Genomic DNA, 17,897 nt, shown 5'->3' with positions numbered 1-17,897 from the left:
TTATTTGTTTAAGTAGGTATATGTCAAACTTTGTTTTAGAACATTGGCATGCATTGAAGTGGGTTTTTAGATTCTTAGTTGGTATAATAGATGTTGGTCTTGTGTTTGGTAAACATACTGAAAGTGTTAAATTGTAAGGTTTTGTGGATTCGAATTGTGCAAATAATAGAGATAGTAGTAAAAGTACAACTTCTTATGTTTTTACTTTGTGTGGAACTTGTATTAGTTGGAAATCTCAATTGCAACACATTGTAGCTCTATCCAAAACAGAATCTGAATGTGTTGCAATAACTGAAGCTTTAAAAGAAGCATTATGGTTAAAAGAATTAATCAATGAATTAGGTTATTTACAGCATGTTGTTACTATTTTTTTGGATAGTTAGTCAGGAATCCAATTGTGTAAAAACTCTGTATTCATGATAGAACCAAACGTATTGACGTGCGTTTTCATTTCATACGTGATATTGTATCTAAAGAAATTTTAAAGTTAGAAAAGATTTCTTCGGAGTATAACCAATCTGATATGGGTACTAAAGTTTTGCCTGCAAACAAATTTGTATCTTGTATGAAATACATACATTGTGATACCTTCGATTAGCCTTGTACTACTTAGAGTAGTAGATAGGCTAAGTTAATGTTTTTGACTAAAATTATGTTTTTTTTTTCTTTTGTGCAAGTAAATATATGGGCGATGATGTACCCCATCCACTCGGACAAAAAATCAGGTGGATAATTTGTTGGATTTTCTTCCGAATTGATCCACCCCATTTTATACACAAAATACTCCCATCCTCGCAGCCCAAGTGCACCTGGGCCCAGACTTATGACCCAGGCCCACGATCCACTTACCTTAACCCATAACCGCAGCCCACGACCCGCTGGTTAACCCCTGCGGGCGACCCTTGACCCGCTTTTGACCCGCGTCCCTTTTTATTAGACACGATCTCAACCGTTGGATCTAGGGTTGAGATCGTGGCCGTCCATTTCTTGTTAACGTACCTATTTAATAGAGAGGGGGAAGGCAGCCGTCACTCACTTCACTCTCATAATCTTCTCTCTATATTACTCACCCTCTCTAGCCCTCCTCTTTCTCGATCTCTCTAGCCATCCTTCCGGCGATGGTTGCCTTCCTCCTACCTGTGGAGTTCCTTGGCATGGTTATTTCCCCCTGTGTTGTTGATTTGAGCCGCAAGGGGCTCTCTCAATGTGTAGGCTTCTTCTCTTAGCCTTGTATCTTTGTTTGTGGGGGATATATATCTTGTGTCGTAGGTAGTAGGCCGGTGTTCTTATATTCTTCGCATTTTTGGGTGTATTTTTGTATAGATTTTGTGTTTTCGAGTTGGTTTGGGGCTGAGCCTTCAAAAACCAAAACTAGGTACAATATTTTTACTCGATTTCGTTAACAAAATTTTAGATCCTTGCATATATTTTTCATAGCAGATGCTTTTATATATGGCATGTGGCTTCCGGTTTCTCCAATTATGCGTATACGGCACGTGGATTGTATTTATGTTTCTTATCCACAAGAGATCAAGAAAATCTTATTGGTTGCAAGTCTTACAATATCAGCAATGAATATGAGCGAAAAGTGGCTTAAAATGGTTTTTAGTTACATCTAAACAGTTAAAAAAGCTCTTGATTACATTGAACACGTGCGCGTGTAAGTTTAAAGCTGTTATATGGGAAGTGATAGTTGCTCTGATAAACATATCTCGATTTGCGCTATCATGCTATTTTGTCAAGGTTGTTTTATGATGTTGTTAATGAGCATTTGTATTATTTCTTTTATTTGAAATCAAAAGGGCACACTACATTTAGTGAGGATTGTTGATCTTTATTTGTCATGTCCAAGATATATATGGTTTCCTATGTTAAGATGAACTGATAATTAAAGTATTTAACGAATAGTTGTATTGTTTTTGCCTTACTTGATCTTGATACTAAAAAATTTAGTCTTCACTGTGGATTGTAAAACTGATTCATCTTGTACAATGAATGTCTTGAGTTGCGAAGCTTTGAAATTCAACTGGAAAACTTTTTAATTCTACTTGATAGTTTTATTTTCTTGTGTTCCATTTTCGTGATCTTCTTTATCAAGTAGTATTGTTATGTTTTCATTCTGGTTTATTTGTATAATTCAATTCTTGCAGATCTGCTTTGGCTTACCGGGGAAAAAATATTGTGGCAACTTGAGAAGGCGAGCCAGATGGGGATTGCAAGCTCCCTCATGTACAAAGTGGTTGCTTGCTGCCCAATCTGTCAGGAAAGCGAGCAAGCACCCGTGGCTTATGTTTATCCCAAAATCGCACGATCTCTGCGAATTCCACAACCCTACTGACTGCATATCCTATTACCTCAAAGTGCCGGCAATGAAGAGCAGCGTTGTCTACTATTGCAAAGATGATTGGATTCTCTATTTCAGATACGCCAACTTCGCCTTCTTGCGTCATATTCTCAGTAACACAAGGGTGGGGCAACACCGTCTGTATCAGCATTTGCCGTCCTACAGATAAAGAATGGAAGAACTACAAATTCAATATTCTGTCGCAGGCTGGCCAATTGGGTTTCAAACAGATAGCTTACTATGAAGGTACTTTCTGGTGTCTGAACAAAAGAGGTTATTTGGGATTTTTCGATGTTGAAAAGTCTGCTTGGGGTATCCTTCCTGCCCGCCTTGCTGCTCAGCATCCAAGCATTCTTTTCAAATCGATGTTCATTGCAACATATGAGGGAAATGTGTATATGGTCTGCTCTTTCTACTTTTCGGCAAAACCGGCTATATACAAGCTAAACATTTAAAAATGGCATTGGGATTTCGCTGAAGGTTTAGGTGAGTTATCCTACTTCGCAAACCCTGTGAACTCCCAAATCAGGGGTAAAGTGCTTGGGAGAAGGAGGGAACACTGTATTCACTTCTCCAAAGTCTTGTACTATGGGAAGCAAATTGTTACTTATTCGATGAGCGACAGGAGGTTCTATCCATCGAAGAAATGCTATGATTGGGAGGAGAAAGATGCTTTTCAGAATGTCTGGATTGATGCTCCTGAGGACACTTCAGTCTTCCTTTGAGTTGCTTGCCTTCTGGATCGATGTCTTCTTTGCAGGTAGCGAATTTCTCGTATGTCGCCGCCTCTGCTGTTTCTTTTATGTTATCTATAGTAAGCTCCGTGGACAGATTTGGATTTGAAACTTATTTGTGCAGTGTTTGTTGTTGTTGTAGGTTGCTATATATTGTAATATAGCAATGTTTGTTGTGAGATTTGGGATTGTTTGTTGTGACATTTGGGATTGTTTGTTGTTTTATTAATTTCATTTGATGTTGCTATGTTGTTATGTTTGCATCAGTTTTAGTTTGATCTATGTTGTACTTTAATCCAGCCATTCAGCTAGTCTAATTTTATACATAAAATATCATTATAATAATAAAAAAGTATTTGTAAACCTTACAATAATTTAAGCATCATTGACATATTATATAATCTACCAACATAACATTACATAAAAATGAATATTACTATTTTTACCATCTAAATTTTATTACAAAAATCTTAATACAACAATTAATTATTAATAAAAAATTCAAATAATTAAAAAATATTGGAAATCAAAGAGTGACAAATATTACCATGGAGGCAAATTTTTCCACGGCTTAATAAAATAAATAAATAAAATTAAAATACGACGTCGTATAGAGTGGGTCACGAGGTTCTCCTATATATATATATATGTACTACAATGCCTATATGTTACAGGTTCTAGAACCCCGTGGGCGTCAATAGCACATTTAAGAGTTCCATTTTTTTTTAGTTAATATTTATGGGGAATTGTGCCGACGAAAAATGCAATGTGAAACAAGCCGTGTATATATAATCTACTAATTATATTAAAAAATAAAAAATATTACTATTTTTTAACATACTAGGGTGTGTTTCTATGGCCCAAGTTTGCCAAACTTGGACTGTTTAAAAGTTTTTCTAAATTATAAATAAAAAAATATAATAATTATAATTGAATAAAATAATTATAGAGAATAAATTTTTTTATAATACAAACAAATAAAAATATATAAATATATATATATAGATATAAAATAAATTTATAATCAAATTATACAAATTAATACACATTTATATTATTATATTCATTACCATCAAATCAATAACATCAAAACTTTCCAAATCCAACCCAAATCCAAAATACAAAAGAAACTAGTAAATTCAAATAAAACAAAACCGCTACTCAAATTTCCCCATAATCCTCTAAAGAAACACACCTAAATTTTATTACAAAAATCTTAATTCAACAATTATTTATTAATAAAAAATCAAATAATAAAAAACATTGGAAATCAAAGAGTGACAAATATTCTTCAGAAAATGATAGCGACACCATCGAGGCTAATGTTCCCACAGATTAATAAAATAAATAAATATAATTAAAATACGACGTCGTTTAGAGTGGGCGGAACTCACGAGGTTGTTCTCCTACATATGTGTGTACTACCATGCCTATACGTTACAGGTTCTAGAACCCCCGTGGGCGTCAATCACTGCAGTGTGTCAATGCCGGCCGGCCGTGTTAGGTTTTTGGAGGAGGATCGGAATCATGTGGAGAAAGAGGGGACGGAAAGCGAAATCGTAAGTTTTTCTGAGTTTTTTACAATTTCATGTATGTGCGCATCTTTATTGGGTCATATTAATTCTCTAGATAGAATGAAAGTACCATAATGTTCGTGGGTCATAAGAGTTCTATTTTATGATAAAGAATGTCATGTATTTACATCGCACATTTAAGAATTCCATTTTTTTAGATAATATTTATGGAGAATTTTGCCGACAAGAAATGCAATATTAAACAAACCGTGTATATATAATCTACTAACATAAAATTACAATTAAAAAAATAATATTACTATTTTTTAACATCTAAATTTTATTACAAAAATCTTAATTCAACAATTATTTATTAATAAAAAAATTCAAATAATAAAACACATTGGAAATCGAAGAGTGACAAATATTCTTTAGATAATAACAAGCGACGCCATCGAGGCTATTTTTCCTATGGCATAATGAAATAAATAAATAAAAATTATAATACGACGTCGTTTAGAGTGGGCGGAACGCACGAGATACATGTCTTCTCATCGGCGTCAATCGCTGCAGCAGTATCTGAGTGCCGGCCGTCCGTGTTAGGTTTTTGGAGGAGCCATCGGAATCATGGGTCGAAAGAGGCAGCGGAAAGCGAAATCGGAAAGTGCCAAAATGTTTGTAGGTCATAAGAGTTCCATATTATGATAAAGAATGTCGTATATTAGTGCATTTACGCCACATAAATTCTACATGTACATCACACATTTAATTATCATATTTATCGTCCGAAATTTGTTAGTTCATTTTGTTTCTCAGTTTAATCAATTAATTATTTTCAATATAATGCTTGCAGGATCTCTAGGAAAACAAGCAACGAATCGAGCCTCAAAATTGAGGATTTTCCCAGGAGGCCAAATAAACAAGCCGTAGAGTCGGATGTTCCAGACGTGCTTTTGGAAAAGATACTCTCGCACCTAAGCCTGGTAAACAACCTCCGGGCATCCGGCGTGTACGACAGATGGATGGCTGTGGCTAAACCCTAAAGTCCGTCCGAGTATCCAACAAGCACCCTTGGATCATGTACCACTCGTGGATGAATAAACAAACGAATTAAAATAGGTTCCGAAATTACAAGATTTTTCCGAGACTAGAAGTCTCGGAATTTCTGAAACTAATCAAAATAGCTTTGAAAATTCCGAGACTAATCAAAATACGTGCAGAAATGGTAGTCGGATTGTGGCGCGGGATAATATCCCCGTGGTTGTTATTACGAAAACAATCCCTGGTTAGATGGTAGTAGCATCGACAATTTTTGCTAATAGATCCTGAGAAATATGCCAATAAGTTCAGTACATTACAAGTGGAAAGTGGTATGAATAAAACAAGCTCTCATCAAGGTAAATAAAGTATTGTTTATCGGCTATGAAAAGATAAATGTGTCGAAGCATCATCGTCAAAGCAAACAATCAATGCAGTTGATTTATGTAGCTACATACTAAATTACAATTATAGCAATTTATGGCAAGTGCAATGATCTACATATTCACGACGCGTGGCATAAAATTACAAGATACACATATAAATGCTTGTAGTGGAAGCAAATCATACAAAGTAAACAAAAACACATGTAATCTCAAGAGTTTGAACATGGGAAATCGTCATTATGTCAAAATATATAAGTACCTCTCATTCGGTGACTGAGAGAATCTTCATTTTGAAGTTTTCAGCATTGGAAGAATAATTGTCAGTAGTACGGTTTAGCGTTAGATCAAATTCTTATAGTTACATCACTATTTTATAAACTGCAAAGAGATAATAAAAATCTCTAGAAGATTAGATCTTATGCTTAAAAGATTTATTTCTAATTTTATTCAGAAGTTGGTTACCAGATTTGTAGGAGAAGTTGACGACGGATTATATGCTTTGTATTTTGGTTTTTGTGGTAGTTTTCCAGTATGTATGTTTTATGTTTTCTCGTCAGTGTTGAATGAAAATTCAGATCATTTAGAAGTGTTGATTACTGCATAATTTTTCTATATCGATCCAACATTTGGTATCAGAGCAGGTTCATGCCCAAGTACCTCCGATTAGAAGCCATGTCAGCCGTGACGCAAGGAAAAGAAATCGGTGGCATACCGTTTCAATGTCCGATGTTAACATCTTCGAACTATATGACATGGGCGATAAGGATGGAGGCCATTATTGGGAACCCGTTCAACCAAAGGCCGGTAAGGTCGTGGACGAGAAGAAAAATAAGGCGGCAAGGGCCTTCCTCTTTCAAGCATTGCCACAAGACATCCTTTTGCAAGTAGCCAAGAAGAAAACAGCACAAGAGGTCTGGGAATCTCTAAAGATGCAGTATCTCGGGGCTGACAGAGTGCAAAAGGCAAGACTTCACACATTAAAGTGTGAGTTCGAGGCTCTTGAAATGGGAGATGGGGAGACCATAGACGAGTTCACTGGGAAATTAAGCAGCAAGATATCAAAATACAATAGCATGGGAACATCAATCGAAGACAGTGTGTTGGTAAGAAAATTGCTTGATTCCATCCCTTGAAAGTACCTACAACTAGTAGCGTCCATTGAGCAATGTTCTGATGTGGACTCCATGCCGTTTGAAGAAGCTATTGGGAGATTAAAGGCCTATGAAGATTGTTTGCGAGTGCGCAATAAAAATACAAGCAATGAAGGAAGTTTGTTGCTTACAAAGTCTGCAGGTTCCTATCAAAATATTTCAGGTAGATTCCTCTCACCATCAGGAGGCAGAGGCCGTGGTTCTCCACAAGGTGATAGATGGGGTCAAAATGGTGGTCGTGGAAGAGGCCGTGGTAGAGGTGGTCGAGGAAGTAGTAGTGGACAGCTAGATTTTGCGGACAGCTCTTACAAACCAAGAGACAAGAAGCACATAAAGTGCTTTAATTGTGAAGAGTACGGTCACTACGCATCTGAATGCAAAGCTCCAAAGGGAAAATCCAAGGAAGTAAATTTGACTCAAACTCAAGATGAGGAACCATACCTCCTGTTGGGTTTCTGTCAGGATAAGACAACAATGAAGGTGTTGTTGAATGAAGACAGAGTATCTCCAGGAAGTAACAATGATAAAGCGAGTGAGGATGCTTGATATCTCGATAATGGTGCGAGCAACCATATGACTGGTATTAAGGAAGACCTGGCTGAACTTAATGAGAATGTGACTGGGCAATTGCGCTTCGGAGATGGGTCTACGGTTCAAATAAAAGGAAATGACGTGTATTACATACGTGCTTTACACAGCAACATCTTGAGCCTTCGATGATTGACAGAGATTGGATACAAAGTAGAGATGATGGATGATTATTTAAAGGTCCGTGATGAAAATTGGCGATTGTTTATGAAAGTGCAACCAACCATGAATCGGTTGTACAAGATCACACTCCAAATTGCTCAACCAGTGTGCTTAAATACAAGCATTGACGACAATGGGTAGCTATGGCACGCGAGACTCGGTCACATTAATTCTCGAGTATTAGAATCGGTGGTGAAAAGAGGATTAGTGTGTGGTACTACCAACATCAAGTTCCCCACTCAAGTGTGTGAAGGCTGCATGATTGCTAAGCAAACCCATCAACCATTTCCGAAGATGGCGCAATGGCGAGCAAGCTCACCATTGGAATTAGTCCATGCTGACATATGCGGTCCGATATCGCCACAGACAATAGGAGGTAACCGCTACTTTCTATTATTTGTAGATGATTTTTGTCGATACATGTGGGTTTATGTTATAAGATCAAAGGATGAAACATTCCCTGCATTCAAGAAATTTAAAGCTGAGGTAGGAAATGAAAGCTCCTACAGGGTGAAGGCACTGACAGAGGAGGTGAGTTCACCTCTAATCAGTTCTCTGAATTTTGCAACACGGCAGGGATCAAACGGCAGTTGACTGCCCCCTACACACCCCAGAAAAATGGGGTAGTAGAGCGGAGAAATCGAACTATTCTTGAAGTTTCAATTGACGTTCCCTTTCATCACGCAAGTAGAGCAAGCTGGGCTGTCAAGTACGACCCCTAGTACAACCAGCACATCAAGCACCTCATCTGATGCTAGTCGAGAACTGAGATCTTCTAGTTTCGACCACACACCAGTTTTTGGGTATCGAAGTCTTATAGATACTTATGATGTGTTGCAATCAGTGCAAGCTGAATCGGAAGAACTATTGTTTATCAGTGAGGAACCATCGAGTTTCGAAGAGGCTGTTTCTGATCAAAACTGGTTAAATGCGATGAGGAATGAGCTTGAGTCAATTGAAAGAAACAAAACTTGGAGCCTAACGGATCTGCCCAAAGGACACCAACCCATAGGACTAAAATGGGTGTTTAAATTAAAGAAGGATGCTGAAGGTAATGTAACAAAGCACAAGGCTCGACTGGTTGCGAAAGGATATGTCCAGCGAAAAGGGGTGGATTTCAATGAAGTCTTCGCACCAGTGGCTCGATTGGAAACAATCAGAATGTTGTTAGCACGTGCAGCTAAGGAAGGATGGCAAGTTCATCATCTTGATGTTAAGTCAGGCATTTCTACACGGTTAGTTGCAAGAAGAGGTTTATGTTTCTCAACCTGAGGGCTTTATTGCTTTTGGTAAAGAACACAAGGTTTATCGATTGAACAAGGCACTTTACGGTCTGAGGCAAGCACCAAGGGCGTGGAATATTCGCCTTGAAAAAATGCTTAAAGAATTGGGATTTGCTCGGTGTCCCCAGGAACAAGCAGTTTACGAATCTCAGAAAGCAAACACTATGTTGATTGTTGGGGTGTATGTGGATGATCTGGTCGTAACAGGGTCAAGCAAAGAGCAGATTGAACATTTCAAACAGAAATTGTGCAAGGCATTCGAAATGAGTGATTTGCGTAACTTGTCTTACTATCTTGGAATTGAAGTGCATCAAGACAATTGGGGAATCAAAATCAGTCAAAGGGGTTATGCAAAGAAGATACTTCAGTTAGCTGGAAACTCTTCAAAGTGGCCGATGGAACCATGGATTAATTTAACTAAGGATGATGATGGTGTTTCTGTAGATGCCACTGATTATCGACGCATCATTTGAAGTTTGCGCTACTTGATTCATACCCGACCTGATCTTCCTTTTCCGGTTGGAGTGGCAAGCAGGTATATGCAATCACCGAAGTAAAGTCATCTAAATGTTAGTTTAATTAATCATATTTGAATTTTGATTATCTTTAAATTATCTTATATAATTAAATTAACCTAAAATTGTGGCCTGTCACATTCAAAATATACATACGTGAGAAGTGGTAGAAAAATCGTGATGGACGGTTTCTTTTTTTATTATAAATATTTTCACATACGGGTTACTAAATCTACTCTTAGAAAATCAGAATACACCGTGGCTATTTGAGAGCCAAGGTTTGGCAACATCATCTTAGGGTTCCAGGATCTGGCAACATCTTCACAGGGTTCCAAAGTTTGGTAACATCCTCCCAAGGGTTCTAGAGTTTGGCAACACCATTTTGTTCCAATCTACCGTTTACTTGAAGAAGAGAATATCGAGAACAAATTTAATTTTTAGCAATAGCTGGAAGTTTGTTTCGCTATTCGCTTCCGCTGACATATTTGATTATATGTTTATTTTCTAACGTATCAGAGCAATTTTTGCCTCTGCGTTGCTTAGAATTTTCTTCTCATCAAATTCTTGATCACGATTCGCTTTAAATTCTTATTTGAAAATATTTTGATTTTTTATTTTCAACAATTGCTTTGCGATATTTTCTTAATCAAAATCCGATCCTGCGATTTGAAAAAAATTTTATTTTGAAATTAATTTACGCAAAATTTTAAATTTATAAATTTTTCCTATGTTTCGATGGAGTGTTCAAATTCTTCTGTAATGTCTTTGTGCACTTCATATCTGTGTCAATTTGCATAAGCAATTAATTACTTTGAGGAAACAGTTTCGTGTTGGATTATTGGGATATTTTATTAGATTAATTGATGTTTTATTCGTCTGATTTTGGTGTTGTTTTTCTATGGCTGGAGACTTTAATGTCTCTGCAATGGGTAATTAGTTAATTGATGTTAAACTTTAATGTCAGGTGTTGAATCTGCAATTAATGCTTGACCATACAGCCACGTAAATGTATACTGCATAAATTGGTTCGTGATTTGTATATGTGTATGTATGCAACATTCAGAATCATATACACGATGCTCTAGGCACTTTGGTGATTACATGTGATGTTTGTATTAATTATAGCGTCATATGTAAATTAATTAATTATTTAATTGAATTATATCACTGGTGTCCTAATTGGATTAATTAATTTTATTTTAATTGAAGCATGTTGCTACACTAGTCTGAGTTGGTCATGCATACATTTATTTATGTGAACTTCATATTATATATTCATGATGTTAGTGATTTATTTTAAATTTTATTTAATTGCGGAATAGCCACAGCATCCTCGATTAATTAAAATTTTATTTATGATTTATTTGAAATCACATTAATAGACATTGATTGTAATTGTCATGTACGATGTGATGAGATCTATCGACAGGAGTCTTGTTATATTTGTATGAATAATTAGGATAAAATATCGAGTTGTATTTCTTAATCTACCCACAGGAATTGAGAAAATGAACGCAATTTGATAGTTTTATTGTAAAGTTTTTTATTGAAATCTAATTGAGTAAAACTTTAGCCCACATGCAAGTCTTATGTCTTTAGATTCATGTCTTGACGTGTTTACATTGGTAGAACATGTAATTTATTTGTCTCGTTTATTGATGAACATGTATGTTTAATTTTGCAGCATTTAATCCTATGAATTTCTCTGACATTAAATGTGATATTCCCGAATTGACTGGTGATAATTACAAAATTTGGAAGGAGAGGATTCTCCTTCATTTAGGCTAGATGGACATTGATTATGCTATACGGAAAGACGAGCCACGGGTTATTACTGAAACCAGCGAGCCAGATGATGTGGATCTTTATGAGCGATGGGAGAGATCTAACCGTCTTTCCATGATGCTCATAAAGACTAAGATCTCTGCTGGTATCCGTGCGTCTGTCGATCAGCATGATAATGTCAGAGAGCTTTTGAAAGCTATTGATGAACAATTCGTCAAGTCTGATAAGGCTCTTGCCAGCACATTGATCATTCAGTTCTCCATCATGAGGTTCACGGGTGTGAGAGGTGTGCGTGAGCACATAATGCGCATGTGGGACATTGCGGCGTAGCTGAAAAGCTTAGAGGTGACCATGTCTGAGACCTTTCTTGTCCAATACATTTTGTGCACTTTACCTCATCAGTACGGTCCATTTAAGATATCCTATAACACACATAAAGATAAATGGTAATTGATGACCATGTGTGTTCAAGAGGAGGAGAGACTATTGATGGAGGAAGGTGAGAAAGTGAACCTAACGGTCCATGGCAAGAAGAGAAAGCATGACAGAAAGGGGAAGGGACCTGTGCCAGCTGAGCGGGTTATAAAGAAGGAGTCTATGTGTTTTTTCTGTAAAAAGAAAAGACACATGAAGAAAGACTGCATTAAATTCAAAACCTGGCTCGAAAAGAAAGGGTATGGAAAACCTAAGGAAACCAATGGGAAGTGAACAGTTCATCTATTCCGGTAGTCGGATGCGTTCGCCTGTGGAAGCCATTGGGACGTGCAGTTTAGTGCTGAGTAGTGGTTTTATTTTGAAGTTGGAAAAGACTTTTTATGTTTCTAGTTTTTCCAAAAATTTAATTTCTGTATCGAGACTATCATGTTTGGGTTTTTAGTTTCACTTTATGGATTCTAGTTTTCTTTTGGATTTTGAATCTAGAACCGTTGGTTGTGGTGAAATTAATGATGGTCTTTATTCGATCAAATTGAAAAACGACACTACTTTTGATTCACTGCATGTCACAGCTGGTTTAAAGCGATGTGTCATGAATGAGAACTCATATATGTTATGGCATCGTCGGTTGGGATATATCTCAATTGACAGAATTAAGAGATTAGTGAATAGGGATACTTGGTACCCTGGATTACACTGATTTTGAGACTTGTGTCAGTTGCATTAAAGGCAAGCAAACTAACAAGTCCATAAAGGGTGCACAAAGGAGTTCGAACCTTTTGGAAATTATTCATACAGACATTTGTTGTCCAGACATGGATGCAAGTAGTCCGAAATACTTCATCACCTTTATTGACGATTATTCACGGTATATGTATCTTTACTTACTTCATTCTAAGGATGAAGCTTTAGAAGCCTTTAAAGTTTTCAAGGCTGAAGTAGAGAAACAATGTGGAAAAAAAATCAAAATCGTTAGATCTGATAGAGGTGGTGAGTACTATGGCAGATACATAGAAAATGGACAAGCTACCGGTCCATTTGCTAGGTTTTTTCAAGAGAATGGGATTGTTGCCCAATACACTATGCCTGGTTCTCCGGATCAAAATGGTGTTTCAGAACGAAGAAATCAAACATTAACGGACATGGTGAGGAGTACGAGGAGTAATGTGAAACTTCCTCAGTTCTTGTGGACTGAAGCACTAAAGATGGCTGCGTATGTATTGAACCGGGTACCAACCAAGGCTGTCTCAAGGACACCTTTTGAATTATTTAAGGGTTGGAAGCCGAGTTTGTGACATATACGTGTGTGGGGATGCCCGTCTAAGGTGAGAATTTATAATTCACAAGAAAAGAAGCTATATCCGAGGACTATTAGTGGGTATTTCATTGGATATGCCGAAAAGCCCAAAGGATATAGATTCTATTGTCCATCTCATAGCACTAGAATTGTGGAATCGAGAAATGCGAAATTTCTCGAGAATAACTTAGTTAGTGGGAGTGATCATTTTCCAGATACTCATTCTGAAAGAGATCACTATAAAGATCAACCTACTGAGTCAAGTGATAGATTGATTGTCTTCCACGCTCCTCAAGTTCCAACGCGTGTTAGACGATTAACTAATAAAGTTCCACAAACTGATGAAAATGATCACGTAGATCAAGTTGTTAATGAGGAACATCAAGAAAATGTTGAACAGCATGTTGTTGAATCAGTTGGCCAGCAAGTTCTTCATGATAATGATGAGATAACATTGAGAAGATCTACACGAGTCAGAAAATCAGCTATTTCTAGTGACTTTATAGTGTATCTTCAAGAATCGGATTACGATATAAAAGCCGCGAATGATCCTGAAACGTTTTCACAAGCCATGAATTCTAAAGAATCCGATTGATGGCATGGTGCTATGAAAGACGAGATGGACTCTATGGCATCAAACAAGGTATGGGATCTTGTCGAGTTGCCTGATGGTGTAAAAGCCATCGGATGCAGATAGGTCTTCAAAACCAAAATAGACTCTGATGGCAACATCGAAAGACATAAAGAAAGACTTGTTGCTAAGGGATTCACTCAAAGGGAATGAATCGATTACACCGAGACATTTTCTCCGGTATCTAAGAAAGATTCCCTCCGTGTGATCATGGCATTAGTAGCTCAGTTTGATTTTGAGTTACATCAAATGGATGTCAAAACAGCATTCCTGAATGGTGATCTAGAGGAAAAGGTTTATATGAAACAACCTGAAGGATTTACCTCTAGTGGTGAAGAAAATTTAGTTTGTAAGCTTAATAAATCCATATATGAATTGAAGCAAACCTCCCGTCAGTGGTATTTGAAATTTCATGATGTTATCTCTTCATTCGGCTTTGAAGAAAACGTCATGGATCATTGTATATACCAGAAGGTTAGTGGGAGTCATATTTGCTTCCTTGTATTGTACGTGGATGACATTTTGCTTGCAACTAATGATAAAGGGATGTTATATGAGGTGAAACAATTTCTCTCAAGGAACTTTGATATAAAAGATATGGGAGAGGCATCTTATGTCATTGGCATTAAGATCCATAGAGATAGAAATCGAGGCATTTTGGGTCTGTCTCAAGAAGCCTATATTAAGAAAGTTCTAGAAAGATTTAATATGAAAGATTGTTCACCGAGTGTAGCTCGCATTGTGAAGGGTGACAGGCTCGATTTGAGTCAATGTCCGAAAAATAACTTTGAAAGGGAACACATGAGTAATATCCCTTATGCTTCAGCAGTAGGAAGTCTTATGTATGCTCAGGTTTGCACCAGGCCTGACATAGCATATGCTGTTGGAGTATTAAGGAGATATCAGAGTAATTCAGGTGTTGACCACTGGAAAGCTGCAAAGAAAGTGATGAGGTACCTTCAAGGTACGAAGGATTTTATGCTCACATATAGACAAACTGATGTCTTCGAAGTGATTGGCTACTCCGATTCAGACTACGCTGGCTGCATTGACACTCGGAAATCCACATCGGCTTATGTGTTCATGTTGGCTGGTGGAGCTATCTCTTGCAGAAGTGCGAAGCAGTCTATCACTGCTACTTCCACTATGGAGGCTGAGTTTGTTTTATGTTTCGAGGCTAGCTCGCATGGTGTATGGTTGAAGAGTTTCATATCCGAGCTTAGAGTTGTTGACTCTATTTCCAAACCGATTAAGTTGTATGGTGACAACTCTGTTGCGGTGTTTATGGCTAAAAACAATAAGAGTGAGAGTCGAAGTAAACGCATCGACATCAAATATTTAGCCTTAAGAGAACGTGTCAAGGAAAATAAAGTGGTCATTGAACACGTTAGTACAGAGTTGATGCTTGCTGATCCCTTGACTAAAGGCATGCCATTAAAGAGTTTCAGGGATCACGTAGCAAGTATGAGACTTGATTCTACAATGTAGTTTATTTGCACACATTGTTATTTGAGACTCTTGTTCAGTTTGATGTTTTTTCGCTTTATTGTGCACATATTTGTTTATTATTAAGAAAACTCGTTTATGTTTAACCCGGAATAAATATATGATTTATTCATTAAGATTGTGAGTTTAGTTTGAGATGCTTGACATCGTGATACATGGAAGGTAACATTCGTTTATAGAAGACCTACCGCCATGATTCGTATGTAAGCTTTCTCGTTATGTTGTGATGGTTTGAGTGGGCCAAGTGGGAAAATATTAGTTTAATTAATTAATTAATCATATTTGAATTTTGATTATTTTTTAATTATCTTATATAATTAAACTAACCTAAAATTGTGGCCCACTTTTCTCCCATAAAGTCTATCATATTCTAAATATACGTGAGAAGTGGCAGAAAAATCGTGATGGACAGTTTCTCTTTTTTATTATAAATACTCTCACATACGGGTTACTAAACCTACTATCAGATAATCAGAATACACCATCGCTATTTGAGAGCCAGGGTTTGGCAACATTATCCTAGGGTTCCAGGATTTGGCAACATCTTCACAGGGTTCCAAAGTTTGGCAACATCCTCCCAAGGGTTCTAGAGTTTGGCAACACAATCTTCCAACGGTTCCAATCTACCGTTTGCTTGAAGAAGAGAATATCGAGAACAAATTTAATTTTTAGCAATGGGTGGAGGTTTGTTTCGCTATTCGCTTCCGCTAACATATTTGATTATATGTTTATTTTCTAACACTAAAAGCAGTGAAACAAATTTTGCGATACATAAAAAGGACAGCAAATTACGGTCTGTATTATCGCAAGGGAGGTGATGGATTAATTGGGTATAGTGACAGTAGTCATGGCATCACTACAAAAATAAAGTAATTTAGCTACGGATATTAGCGAGGGATCTGAGATGAATTGTTGCTAGGGAATAATTCCTCGCAAAATATTATCATGTTAGATTTAGAAATGGAATTGGTTAGGTAATTACCAATCATACTATCCTTTACTAATTTAATGATGATTATTGTAAAGAAATATTCGGAGGGAATTAAATCCCTTGCCAACTACTACTTACAAAAGAAAAATAAAAATTAAATTTATTTAACTTATAATTTCATTATTTAAACATATAAAAAATTAATTTATAAATTATAATGCATAGTATTATTTTTATATATTTATATCAATTTTTATTTTTATTCATAATAATATCAATCTGTATTTTTATTCATTAATATATAATATTCTCAATTAAAATTAATTTAGTAGAAAATTTTAAATTCTTTTACCCTACTCAGAGCCGCCTCCATTTGTTTCTCTTTTCCTCCTCCTTCACCGCATCCAGTTTTTCCTCTTTTCCTCCTTCACTGGCGCCACCATAAGTTTTGCTTACCAACGTGTTTGTTGCGGTGAAATTGTTCCGGCAGAGGAGATGTGCTGAAGGTGTTTCACATTTCTACCCGTTGGACACTAAAAAAATAGTATATTTGTAACGAAATTCCGTTCCTAAAGTTCACGTAGTTAACATAATTTTATCCCCAATTCCGTCACTAACAACATTAGTAATGCAAAAATTGGATTTAAGAACGAAAAAATATCGTTACAAAATTGATATTTTCTTGTAGTGGGATTTTGCTTGGTAAGTTTTTTGTCACTCAAAATACTATCCACTGCACGTGTGGTCTTCTTCCTCTTTTCTTCTCCTTGTCAATTGGCTTCTCTGGTACATCTTCTCTTTAATAATGGATTGTACGATGTTGTTCTAATGGTTGATGGAGCTGACTTACCAAACGACACAAATTGGTAGCTCTTTATGTTTTCTCTAATTTTCAGGTAATGTAAAATTTACCTTTCACTTAAGGTTAATGGCCAATATGTATTTGCTTGGAAATATGATTAATTGTGCATCCATTGTGTTAGTTGCATATAGGTAATTTTTTAATAAAGTCTATCAGGAAGATGTTCTTATTGATGTTGATATAGGATCCTTTTCGATTGTGTAATTTTTCCCATATTTTCTTCAATATTATTTTTGTGTGTTGAGTTCAGTTTAATATGATAAATTATTGTGATCTTTGATCACTAATAGCTATTATCATTAGGTTGTTTCTCAATTGCCTGGTGTTTTTGTCTTATGGTGAATGGTCAGATTTAAGAAATCAATGATAAGTTCAGGTCAAGTTCACTAGTTTGTTGTGAGATTATGTTGGTGTAAATGGAGTTATTTTTTAGATAATTTGGTTTGGATCAATGAAGGATCAATTGTGTATGTGCTTTTGTTGTCAAGTGATTGAGGCTCATGAATGAATTTTTTTTTTGAGAGCCCATAATTTACAAACACCATTCATTCATTCGCTTTTTGTTTTGGTTGCTGTTACAATTATCTTACTTTTTTTTTATGGAAGGGTTTGGTTGCTAATGTTCTTATATTTGTGTTGTGATGATGCATATGAATGCAGCCATTTGTAAGTCAGTCGGTCGGTCAGAATATATATGTGTGCGTGAGATTTAGTTGAACTTATGTGTTAAAATTC

At 36.4% G+C, this 17,897-nt stretch overlaps 1 protein-coding gene across 1 annotated transcript; it reads left to right on the top strand.

The window, feature by feature from the left end:
* The first annotated feature begins 1,051 nt into the window (after positions 1 to 1,051).
* Positions 1,052 to 3,325, top strand: LOC127262489 (uncharacterized). Its single transcript, XM_051291191.1, has 2 exons — positions 1,052 to 1,208; positions 2,151 to 3,325. Exons 1-2 carry the CDS (start codon positions 1,119 to 1,121, stop codon positions 2,511 to 2,513), a joined length of 453 nt encoding a protein of 150 aa, XP_051147148.1. The 5' UTR covers positions 1,052 to 1,118; the 3' UTR covers positions 2,514 to 3,325.
* The last annotated feature ends 14,572 nt before the right edge of the window (positions 3,326 to 17,897 follow it).

This window comes from Andrographis paniculata, unplaced genomic scaffold (genome assembly GCF_009805555.1).
Source record: "Andrographis paniculata isolate CXL003 unplaced genomic scaffold, ASM980555v1 Contig65END, whole genome shotgun sequence".
In the NCBI taxonomy this organism is placed as follows: domain Eukaryota; kingdom Viridiplantae; phylum Streptophyta; class Magnoliopsida; order Lamiales; family Acanthaceae; genus Andrographis; species Andrographis paniculata.
The sequence above is the reverse complement of the archived record's forward strand: the minus strand, read 5'-3'. Positions and strand labels throughout refer to the sequence as shown.